General features: G+C 34.4%; 1 protein-coding gene across 1 annotated transcript; it reads right to left on the bottom strand.

Annotated features, from left to right (window-relative positions):
* Positions 1-5,951: 5,951 nt before the first annotated feature.
* On the bottom strand, positions 5,952-7,424 carry LOC121267379 (E3 ubiquitin-protein ligase PUB24-like). Its single transcript, XM_041171250.1, has one exon. It carries the CDS (start codon positions 7,328-7,330, stop codon positions 6,113-6,115), a length of 1,218 nt encoding a protein of 405 aa, XP_041027184.1. The 5' UTR covers positions 7,331-7,424; the 3' UTR covers positions 5,952-6,112.
* Between the last annotated feature and the right edge of the window lie 5,739 nt (positions 7,425-13,163).

Genomic DNA, 13,163 nt, shown 5'->3' with positions numbered 1-13,163 from the left:
TACAAAAGATGCGGACTCCATAGGAGTAGACACAATCTCTCTCACTTATTTGTAAATTTTCAAAAACATTTACTAACTTTGGCATCGGAGACTTCCCGGTCCTAAGGTCGCCCACTCCTAGTTACCTTCTCTCCTATTTTTTGCAGGCCCATTTAGAAATATCTAAGTTGTCGGAGCGTTACCACACATGAATAAATGCACTCGCATTTTTTATCATCCTGATAAGATATGTACAGCTAGCCAGTTCGGCCGGGCCAAGTTTTTTCAGAAAGACAAAAGATCAATGCATGTGAAGTTATGGGAATTAATGCAAATTACTTATAATTAAGTCTGGTTGTCGTAAAAAGTGGAGACAAGCACCAATCGAAGATATCATTTGGTGGTTCTTGAAGCTGGTGTTAATGGAGTACTACTTCTAATTAGATATATAGTTGAGAACTTACAAGACCTGCGGCTGGGAGCCAAAAAAAAAAAATTCAAGTTTCTGTAACATTCTTGATTGATCAAGAACACTACTTTGCTTCCCCAACTCGTAATCCAAAACCAACATACACAAGCAAGAACAATATGAAAGAAAAACGCATAACATAGAATGATGACCAAATGCAAGATTTTATGTTGAACCTTGAAAGGGAATTTTCAAGGAATTTCCAACCTCCAAGATTCCAGAATTGTATTCGTCAAAGATGATTTACATGCATTAACCATCTGCTTTTATACTTGCAGAATGGTGAAGAAGAATAAAACGCAACAATTACAATGTAAAACGAAGTCCTAAGTCACTGCTACATTGGCAATGATACCAAGTACATAAGTAAGCAGCTTTGGGGTGGAATCCCATACAAGGCTTAAAAAGGTGAAACACCCGCGGAAGAGTGAACAGTGGTATTGTAGCACCACTCAGCAATGGGTAACCAACTGCACCAACTCCTTGGTTTAGAACCAATGTATGCCCTCAAATAAGCCTCTCCACACTTGTTTACAGTTTCAACTTGACCATCAGACTGAGGATGGTAAGCTAAAGTAAAATCTAGTGTAGTTCCTTGCATTTTGAACAATTTCCTCCAAAATAAGCTAGTGAATATCACATCTCTATTAGATACTATGGTCATGGATAGGCCTTGAAGCTTAAACACCCCAGAAAAGAAAATCTCAGCTACCTTGCTAGTTGTGTAAGGATGTGCCAAAGGGAAAAAATGACCAACTTTGGTCAACCTGTCCACTATAGTTAGGATAACTGTCATACCATTTGAACTTGGAAGCCTCTCAATAAAATCCATGACAATATCAAACCAAAGATTTTGAGGAATGAGTAAGGGTTGAAGTAACCTAGCTGGACATACATTCTCGTTCTTGTTAACTTGACAAATCTAACATTCCCTTACCATTTTTCTGATGTCACTTCTCATACTAGGCTAGTAAAAGTCCAATTTTGCTTTCTGAAGGGTCTTGTGATACCCTACATGACCAGACTCTGGATTGTGATGAATGTGTTGTAGCACCTTTTGCTGAAATGATGACCTAGGTACTATTATCAGCTTGCCTTTCCTAAGAAGAAGGCCTTGTTGTAAAGAAAATCCATTGGAAACTTGTTTGCCTTGTTGCAAAGTATTAACCATGTCAGTAAGTTCAACAGAAAGAAAATAGCTTTATTTCAAATCATCTAACCACAGAGGTGTAGGAAATGAAATTAAGACCAATGCAGCTGACTCATCTTCCATTTTTCTTGAAAGTGCATCAACCACTTTATTATCTCTGCCCTTTTTGTATTCCACTCGAAAATCATAGCCTATAAGCTTTGAAATCCATTTCTATTGAGCCACAGTAGTCACTTTTTGTTCTAATAAAAATTTCAAAGCATGTTGGTCAGTTTTTATTCTAAAAGTTTGACCAAGCAGGTAAGGTCTCTCCACTTGCCCACTGTACATACCAAGGCCAAGAACTTTTTTTCGTAAGTAGACAAAAGTAAAGTTTTGCCTTTTAAAGCCTTGCTAAAGAAGGCTATTGGATGCCCTTCTTACATTAAGACAGCTCCTAATCCCACACTTGATGCATTACACTCAATAGTGAATTCTTTTGTAAAGTCTGGCAACTTTAAAATTGGAAGCTGAGCTACTACATTCTTCAAATTGTGAAAGACTTTTTTAGCTTCAAAAAAAGTGTCAAATGAGCAACTATAGAACCATAATCCCTTATGAACTTTCTATAATATCTAGTGAGGCCCAAAAAGCCTCTCAATGCTTTCACACTTCTAGGAATTGGTCACTCCATCATAGCAACTATTTTTATAGGATCGGCTTTAACCCCTTCTACAAAAATAATGTGGCCAAGATAGTCCACCTCAGTCAGACCAAAACGACATTTAAACTTCTTGGCAAAAAGTATATGAAGCTCCAGAACAGATAAAACTTTTGATAAATGTGTAAGGTGTTCTCCCAAGTCTTTACTACAAACCAGAATATCATCAAAGAAAATTAATACAAATTTTCTAAGATATGGTTTAAAGACATAGTTCATTAATCCTTGAAAGGTGGCAAAAGCATTGGTAAGCTCAAATGGCATTACCAAGAACTCATAGTAGCCCTCATGAGTTCTAAATGTTGTTTTAGGGTTGTCTTCCTCTCTCATCCTAATTTGATGATAGCCTGACCTTAAATCAAGCTTTGAAAAATATTGTGCTCCACACAACTCATCAATGACAGGAATTGAAAATTTGTTTTTGATGGTTTCTTGATTGAGAGCTCTATAATCCATATACACATTCCATGTTCCATCAGCTTTCTTAACAAGGAGAAAATGTGAGGAGAATGGACTTTGGCTAGGTCTAATCACATCATTACTCAATAAGTCTTACACAATATTTTCAATCTCTAATTTCTGATAATGAGGATACCTATAAGGCCTTACTGACACTAGAATAGAACCATTCTTCAATACAATCTGATGGTCAAAAGCCCGAGGTGGAGGTAACCCCATTGGTTCCTCAAAAACAGTCTTAAATTGTTGCAAGATCTTTTAAACTTCTAGTTGTATCTCCTTTTTTTCTTCCCCCTCCTGTACTGCTACTAATTGTAAAAGCCACCCTTGTCTCCTCACAAAAGAGGATTTTAACAAATTCATTCCAGCTTCCACCTCAACTTTTCCAGAAATAAGGCCTTGTAACAACAACTTCTTGTCACCTACCTGAAACTCCATAGACATGTTGGTAAAGTCCCTTTTAATGGGACCTAATGTCTTAAGCCATTGGACTCCAAGAACAATGTCACATCCTCCTAAAGTCAGGAAATGAAATGGAATTATGAACTTAACACCCTGAATGTTAACAGCGTCTACACATCTTCCTTGAGTGATAATCTTTGCTCCATTTGCAACTTGAACTTGCAATCTCACATCCTTTTCCACCTTCAATTTAGCCGCCTCAACCACTAATGGATCTAAGAAGTTATAAGTGCTTCCAGAATCCACCAAAATTTCTACAGTAAAAGACCTAACTCTGCCCAACAGCTTCACGGCATTGCTATTAACACAACCAGAGATGGCATGAATAGACACCTTTAGAACTTCAGAATCTTGTAAATTCGCCTCTTGAGTTATTGTCACTGATTCTTCTCTCAACTTAGCATTATCTTCCTCATTTTCTTCACTATCATCTTGCAAAATATACACCTTAGGACTTTTATAGGTGTGATTGGGATTCTATTTCTCATCACAGTGATAACACAATCCATTCTTCATATTTTCATCCATCTGAGAAGAAGTAACTTTCCTCATAGGAGTCATATTTCTCTACTCCTTATTAGCTAAATCCACCATATGATCAACAGGCCACTAATCAGCATAGTTCCCATTTTACCTCCAAGACTTCCTTGCGTTTAACACATATTTCTATTGGATTTTTGCCAATCCAAAAGCAGCCCCAAAATTCAGTGGATTAAACATCTTCACAGGTAATCTAATATCACCTTTTAATCCATTGACAAATCAACTAAGCTTATACCTCTCAGACAACCCCTTCAACTTATTAGACACAACCTCAAACTGTGATGTATACAAATTGACAGAACTAGTTTGTTTTAGTCTAGTAAATGCCTCCATTGGGTCATCATATGCTGATGGCCCAAACTTGAATTGCATTGCCATAACTAAAGACTCCCAAGAATTGAACTACCCTGAGTCCAAGGCATTTTGGTACCAAACTAATGCCTCTCCATCTATATGGTGCGATGCCACCATTAACTTCTGATGAAATGGTACTTGATAAAAATTAAAATACTGATTGGCCTTGATAAAAATCAAAGTATTGATTGGCCTTAAAGATCCAACCAGCAGGATCGATACCACTAAAACGTGAAAAATCCAATCGAAAACCCTTTTGAACAACAACCCTCTCTTTATGACCTCTAGGCTCATTAGACACCTTTCTATCTCTATGAGAATTAACATTTACAACTTCAACAAAAAAACATAACATATCAGAGACTTGGTCTAACCTTTCCGCCATGCCATTAATGGCTTGCTAATGGTGCTCCAACTGCTTCTGAACCATTTCATGTTGTCTATGGGATCCATCCTACTGACCCTTCAAGGCTACACGAGTACCTTCTGCCATCAGAGTTTCCCAAGATCGACTACTACTGATACCACTTGTAACATTGATTGATCAAGAACACTACTTTGCTTCCCTTCCAATTTGTAATCCAAAACCAACATGCACAAAGAAGAACAGTATGAAAGAAAAATGCACAACACAAAATGATGATCAAATGCAAGATTCCATGTTAAACCTTGATAGAGAATTTTTGAGAAATTCCCAACCTCCAAGATTCCATAACTGTAATCGTCAAAGAAGATTTACATGCATCAACCATATGCTTTTATACTTGCATAATGGTGAAGAAGAATAAAATGCAACAACTACAATGTAAAACGTAGTCCTAAGCTCTTAATAGCAAAACTACTCACCGTTTCATTAAACGGTTTCTTCCAACTAATAGATACAACACAATACACGCTATATCACTAACTTTCACTTCTTACTTACAAAACGCCCCATATTGCTAGCTGTCACCTTCCTCTTCTGTTATTTTCATTACTCTCCCTTTTTCAACATCTCTTCCTTCCCTCCACAGCCTTGCCCACAGACACCCATGACAATTTCCCTGAAAAGACATGGAGGACTCCTTAGTGTGTGTGTTATAATGTTATTCCTCCCAATAAATAACATTTTGCTTTCAGTTTTCTTTGTTCTACCAATTAAATTAAGAGATAAAAGTTTCAAATCATTTCTTCGGGTCGCCTGGTATAAGTATCATGTAGCCCTAATACTAATGATAAACTGGCCATTGGATTAATACATAAAAGATTCCCAATATCATATTTCCAATAATACGATATATACAAAATTAATATTTTTTTTTATATGTACATAATATAAGCTAGCAACGCCTCATCATGTAATATGTAGTGTTCCAAAAACAAAACAAGCAAAAGGATTATTAATTCCCAGCTATAGCGATTAATTTAAACACGCCATAGTTTCCACAAAATTGAGGTTATAAAGTTGGTTAATTACTAGCTAATTACTACAGTCAACCCTAAATATATAACACAATGAAATTGCTTAATCTCTTACAATTAAGGACGTTCACTCAATAAACGAGATTAATTTCCTCTAGTAGTAATATTCTTCATTTTCAGAAGCTCTGATCCCCTCAAAATACCTTTTACAAAGGTGCACAAGAATCAAGATCATTACATTAATCACATGCAAATCGGGGTTCAACTAATTACATATATATATATATATATATATCGTTAATTTGCCTTGCAAAATAATATAATATTGGTGGATCATATATAACAAGAGAAAGAAAAAAATACTAAGAAAAAGAGAAGTGTATAAACACAATGAGGTTTTTTAAAAATAAAGTCACAAATTACTCATAGTTTCATGTAATCCGTTAGATTTATTTTACAATAAAAATAATCTTACAATTTGACTTAGATACTACATCAAACTATTTCAATTTATGAGTTTATTTTTATAAAATCCTTTATGGCTAAAATATTTCTTTAAGAATAAAATGACAAAATATAAATTAAGAAGGTGATTTCACCTAAGATATAGGTCCTGGGAAACACCAATGCAAGGAGAATCCTTCCACTCCTTGGAATGTAACCTGAGGATATCTCTTACTCTGTCTTTCAAATATGTGCCACAGTCAACTTGGAGCAATGAACAAAGCTTTGATACAGCCCCAACCTTTAACATCTCCTGGATCACCATATGTGTCCCAGAGAACTTACATATCATTGTAAGGATCAGCACCGCTCGATCATCGGCTGCAAGTGAAACCCTCAAGATCCTTTTCGAGACCACGGCAATGCTTCCTCTATGATTCAGAAACTGAGCTCTCCCTTCGGCGAGAGAACATAGATGAAATAATACCCCTAAAATAAGCTCTGTGGTTCTGTTTTCAGGAACTCCCAATTCAAGCTCAATGAGCTCAAAAACTGTGCCTGCTTCAACCATTATTATTTGATTTCTACGCCAAGGACAAGTTTCTAACAGCACATGCAAAGCTGCATTAATTCCTTGTTGAGTGATCCCACACCTTAAAACCCTTACAATCGTCTTGAAGAATTCTGGTTCTAATCTTTCTAGTACACGCGAGCCCGCAGCTTTGGTGATTGTTTTCAACACTATCATCGCATGGGATTTCACCGTGATTTGATTTTTCATCTCGCAACGAAGAACCCACGTCAAGGAATCGATTATATGATCGTTCTCCACAAGAACTTGCTTTGTTTCGGCCGAAGGAATCGGGATAAATTTAAGCACACTAAGGGCCTCCTCAAGACCATCCGTTTGGCCTTTCTTGAAACACATCGCAATAAACGACAGCATGGCTCTTGGAACACCGGCTTCCACCATAGGATTCCTATTCCTTTCACTTTCAGCTGCAAGCAACTCCAATTGCCCAATAGTTTTCAGTTGGAACTGAGGTAGCCAAAGATGTTTGATGAGTTTGAGGACTTGAAACCTGTCGAGAGGTGGTTTGGGTGTGGGAATCCGATCGACGCCATGGGAGGCATTCTGGGTGCACCAAGCCTGGATGAGGCGGCGTAGCATGTGATTAGGTGTTAAATCGGAGTCTTTTGGCAAGGGCTGCTTGCTGACCGGACATGTTGTATTGTTCTTGCTTGTGAATAGCCAGTGTTCAATGCTTTCCCGATCGTAGGTGATACCTGTTATGGCTGTCACTGGGTCTTTCATGATTTGGAGAGATATAGGGCAGATGAAATATTGAGGAACTTCGATGTCATCCATGAAATTAGTAAACCGCGTATAGGATGCTATAGATCTTTTTATATATAACTTAAAGAAACCAAGTTTGGAATGGCAACGTTGTTTTGGTTGCAGTAGTACTGGTAAGGGAATGCGGCTAGCTAATTCATTAAAAACATATATATTGAGAGAGAGAGAGAGAGAGAGAGAGATATAATATAATATAACATAATATAATCATCATGAGACCGGTCGTTTCCTGCCAGTCTTGTTGTCTAATAAGACGATTCTAGCCAAAAGCCAATAATTCATTCCAAGGCATGCATCTAGCGTTTGGTGGCAGTCAAAGGAGGACGATGTTGTGGACTACGGCCAAATCAAATGTACGCATGAGCCAGATCCCATTTAAATGCGTTTGGTTCTCTTTTATCACATTTTCCTTTCCTATAAACTAGAGCCTAGCTCGATCTCTTTGTAAACTTAGTCAATATTTAGCATTGATAACATCATGGCCGTCTTCTAAAATATTTCTCTTTTAAAAATAGTTTGATGAAAATAACTTTCAATTTAACTCCTTTAATTTGTTGTATTCCAATCAGTTGCTAATTCCGGCCCTCAACGCCTCACTATGCTTATAATATTAATATTTTAGAAATAAGAAATGCCAAAATTCTTGTTTAATTGGACGAAAAAGAGATCATGAAGTAGTATCCTTACTAAAAAGGCTTGCATAAAAAAAAAAAAAATTATACGACACGAGTTAATTACTTACGATAGTATTTAAAAAATGAATTTAAAGATTTTACCTACCTAAATTAATTGTTGGATAAAAGATGAGGGGTGGATGCTAATTATATGGATATATCACTTATGACCATGTGCCTAGCTAATTGGTGGAATGTGGAACAAGTGAGAAGAGTCTCACCATCTAGAGAAGCAGCTGAGGTTCTAAAGCTCGCAATTGGCCCTGGAAACATAGAAGATATACTGGTGTGGGAATGTGAAAAGAATGAGATTTTTAGTGTAAAGAGTGCCTTTCGACTCTTTTATGCTTCAAATAAGAACAGAAATGCAGGAGAAAGCTCAAATTCAAAGACAATGAAGGTGTTGTGGAGGAAATTATGGAAGCTAAACATACCAAATCGAGTGAAAGTCTTTGCTTGGAGGGCTTGCAGAAATGGATTGCCAACTCTGAAGAATCTGAAGCACATAAATATTATTTTGGATGATTGCTATAAGTACTTATGCCTGAATAAGTGGAGGATGTGGCCCATGCTCTCTATTTCTGCCCTTTAATCAAATCCTGCTGGAAACAACAGTTCAATTATCTGCCAAATGATGAGCTTACAGAAGATTTAGTTAGTCTAGCACAGATAGTTCAAGCCAAAGGAAAAAAAGGTGAATTGGAGAAGTTCTTCTTAATAGCTTGAAGCATGTGGTATAGAAGAAATCAAAATATGAATGAGGGCATTACACCATGGCCAGAACAGGTGATTGAGAATGCATTATCCCTCTATAAGGAGCACAGTGAAGCACAAAGGCCCTCGAAACAACACTCAAAACCAGGCTTTGGGTGGCAACTCCCTCCTGCAGGAATTGTGAAGTTGAAGACTGATGGAGCTATTTTCACCGAGCAATGCAGATCAGGGGTAGGGATCATTTTGAGGGATGGGAAGGGAATTAAGAGTCCTTATGTCAGCTAGTAATTAACAAAGAAAATGAAGTGACTGATCCAATTGAAATTAAACTGCTAGCAATTTTGAGAAGGCTGCAGCTTTGCTATCCCATGGGAATTATGGACCTTATAGTTGAGAGTGATTCTCTATTAAGTGCATGTTAATGCGATTTTAGCCCCTAGTGAATCAATATCTTGGCTGGGGAATCTGATTCAGAAGTGAAGGACTTGATGAAAAAGATGCCTAAAGTCATAGAGCAACGTGCAGGGCGCATGGCGAATGGAGCTGCTCACAGTTTGGCAAGATATGCTTGGAGTATCGACAGCCTCACAGTTTGGTGGAACGTTGTTCCAGTTAGTGTTTCACAAATTGTTTGGTCTAATCTCTATGATGTAAACTGTGTTTGATTGAATAAAGTTTGATCTTTCCATCAAAAATGAAAAAAAAAAAAATATCTTGCTACTAGCTATATCCAAACAAATTATATCAGTTTAAAATTTGGAAAAAAAATTGTGGGGGCTAGCTAAATAATACGTTGCACAGAAAATCACTAGCTAGCTAGCCACTAATTAATTGGTTGGATAGAATCAAATTACCAGCTTAAACACGCCCGTTTAATTACTTGGTGGGTGAACCTCAAAACCAACCGTTTTAAAAAGAGAAATATTTTAGTAATTAAAGAATTATATAAAAATAAATTTAGATATTAATATAGTTTAATATGATAAATTAAATTGTAAAGTTATTTTTATATAAAGTAGATCTAACGGATCTTATAAATTAACATAAGTTTATAAATTTATTTTTATATAATCAGTAATCTCTTTCTATATATAATCTTAGAGCACTCCCAATAGATTCTTTATCTTATTCTTTAAAATACATCACCAAAACTCACTTTTTCTATTTTACATATTAATTTTTACAATATGTCATCCATCAGCTTATCTATTTTTTCTCTATATCATTTAAATATTATTTTTTTATTCTTTTTAAATATTTCATTTCTACTAATAAATTTACAATATCCATATATTTTTTTATATTTGTAATTTATTTTTATATACAATGTAAAATAATTCAGTCCTATACACGTAAAACAAAAATATATAAGCCAAATAAAAATTAAAAATAAAATCAAATATGAAAAAATTGGTTTAAAAATAATTTCAAGATATTTTTTAGAAGAAAATAAAATATATGTGTTTTAAATGATGAACAATAAAAAAAAATTTTTAAATGATGAACAATAAAAAAATTTACTTATATGATAAAAATCAAAGTAAATGAAAATAGAAAGTAAATGAAATATCAATAATAAAATTTTTTTACAAGATGAACAGTATCCGCTACATGTAGCGGGTACTGTAGCTAAATATATTTTATAGTTCATTTTATATAATCGAATGGAATTTCTTTTTAAAACAATTCTTTAAATTATTTATATTTTTTATATAATAGAAAAGTTATTGAGAGTGCTCTTAGTAGTTCTTGTTTAAAAAATGTTGTTTACGTTACAATTCTAAGAAGTTGTTGAAACCAAAAAACAAAAAGAAAAAGTCATCTTAAAATAATACGCTAGCTAGCTGGAGATCAGAAACGTCAATCATGCAAGCTCCGCTGAAATTAAACCTAATTAAAAGTGTGACGCAGCGCAGCAAATTAAGGGAGCCAATCAGACAAAGATCGAGGGAAAGCGGATCTGACTGTTCCTTCTGGCCAGTTCAGATTAATACGTTGCAACATATACTGTAATTTTATAATCTATTGATCAGATTATTTAAAAATTATCACTAAACAGTCTCTCTTTATGTAAATTGGATAGGAATTAATCTTTTGACTCCGATTATCTTTTTTATTTATTTTTAATTGTAATATATGTTAATTTTTAAAAGAATATAAAAGATTTCCACTCTATCGAATTTGTATCTTGTATTCATTTATCTATAAATATTTTATTTGTCGAAAATAAATTAAAAAAAAAATAGAGTCATTTTTCACCGCTATAATTTGTATACTTTATTATTGGTGCATGTGAATCATTAATCACCAGATCAGAAATTTCCAGATCGAGACCCACAACACATGAGATCAATACTACTTTTCTTAGTATTATCCATATATATATATATATGATATGATGACGCGCAACCCAATGCATGCAAACCATTAATTTCCCGATCGATCAGAGTCAAAAAAGGAATTGGGGTCCCCCCAAATTAATGAAACTGATTAGGAAATTATGGAGACTTTATTTAATTGTTTTGTGAAAACATGACTGGAAATCTCTACGGCGCCACTAGTACTACTGCAATGTTTAGACTTTATGATCACAGGATTGCGCGCTAGGGTTTTCCATTTCCTTTCTTTGACACGTTCTCACCAAACATGCACATGAACAAGCTAGGAAATATCATTACGGCGCATAAACATGTAATTTATGCTCTATAATATTAATTAAGTCTAATAAATATATAAAATAAAAAACATATTTTTCTTCTGATGATTTGAAGAAAATTGATCTGATCACAAGATAATACTTGCTTTGACAATTTAATTTTCAAATATCTCTCGATAATTATAGACACAATTATATTGTAGTAGGCAAAAATCATTAACTCTTTTAATACTTAAATAGATTTCTTGACCATCATAAAAACTAGAAATATTTATGTCTTGTTATAACTTATTTAATTAATTTAATTTAGGTAATTAGTATAAATCCATTAAAAATATAGTGTCGGGGCCGGACACTTCATATAATTAAATTCTTACAATGTATATATGCACGATCGATCCCTAGCTAATATATATATATATATGGAATATATTCTAATATATAACGTCATGCATGGATCGGGGCGATGGATGATTAGTTAAATGTTCACGTAGGCTATATAGTTTCACGAGGTACATGAGAAAGAGTTAAAAGAAGATACACAGTTAGCTTGTTAGTCAAGAGTGCAACTAATTTATGTCGGGGAGTACTCATGAGTTAGCTGTTGCTTTCTACTAATTCTTTAATTGAATTAGCTCTCTCTTACTAGTCGAGTCAATGCTTGCATTTACATCATGGTCATGTGGGGTACGTACTACTTTTGGCTTATTGTGGATAGGAGTCTCTCTCTTAATGATTTGTGAACTAATCCATTTAATATTTAAATTTAAAAACATCATTTATTTTAAATTTTATCATCTTAATTATATTTATATATTGGCGTGACAATTGCTTAAAATATCTTACCATTTTTCTCTTATTTTATGCATATCGTATATTAATTTTATTTAAGAATATCAGTAGAGTCGCCGTTCTACCTTCTCAATACCGTGCTGGTTTGATTTCTCTGGTGCTTTTTCCCCGGCCCAAAATTTCGGCTGGTGCTTGGAAATTGGAATCCTAGCCTTTGAATTTCAATGTTTTTAGGTCAACCGTCTTCCGGTCTGACGTTTCTAGATGCATGCATTAAGCTTGTCTGTATTCTGACTCCTTTTATTCATTTAATGATGGCAGCACATGCATTCTCTGGCCTGATGATCTCTTGTTCCCTTTGAACACTTAAAAAGAATTTCTCTCTTCATTTTATAGCAATCTGTCCAGGTTTCATTGAATAATAGAAACATCTTGACCTATAACCAAAAGCATAAAAGTGTAGGATTCCGTCTCAAATAAATTCAAGAAAGTTTGAGTAGTAATATATGTATTTATAATTTTATATATAAGATTTATTTTATTAATTTTTTTTTTAAATTCAAATTTTGAATTTTGAATTTTATAATTTTTAATATATTAATAACTCTTTCTTAAATCTACAAGAATTTATATAATTAAAGAGAAAAAGTCTAGTGGAACATGAAACCCCGACTAACATAAGATTTTGAACTGACTTTAATTTGTTTGACACGTAAGGGGCCAACTTAAAGATTTTGACAAAGTTATAAGATTATAAATTTATAACTGAAATATATAATAATAGGAAAATTTAATTTGACGATCATGTCCAAGTACTCATGACAAGTAAGAAATTAACAGAGCCCCAGTGTAAGAGTTTTGAGGAAGAAAAAAATCTATTTATAAGTCTTTTTATTGACACATTCAACGCACGTACGACGTTGATGTATCTCACACCAATAAGTAGTGTATATATGTGTTTACACGCCACCCACTTGTATGTATATACTAGCATATTAAGCTTTTCTGA

This window comes from Juglans microcarpa x Juglans regia, chromosome 5S (genome assembly GCF_004785595.1).
Source record: "Juglans microcarpa x Juglans regia isolate MS1-56 chromosome 5S, Jm3101_v1.0, whole genome shotgun sequence".
Classification (NCBI taxonomy): Eukaryota; Viridiplantae; Streptophyta; class Magnoliopsida; order Fagales; family Juglandaceae; genus Juglans; species Juglans microcarpa x Juglans regia.
Note: the sequence above shows the minus strand (reverse complement) of the source record. Positions and strands in the feature narration are given on the sequence as shown.

Excerpts from the sequence above, each read along its gene's own strand:
- LOC121267379 (XM_041171250.1), bottom strand. The coding sequence starts at position 7,330 with ATGGATGACATCGAAGTTCCTCAATATTTCATCTGCCCTATATCTCTC.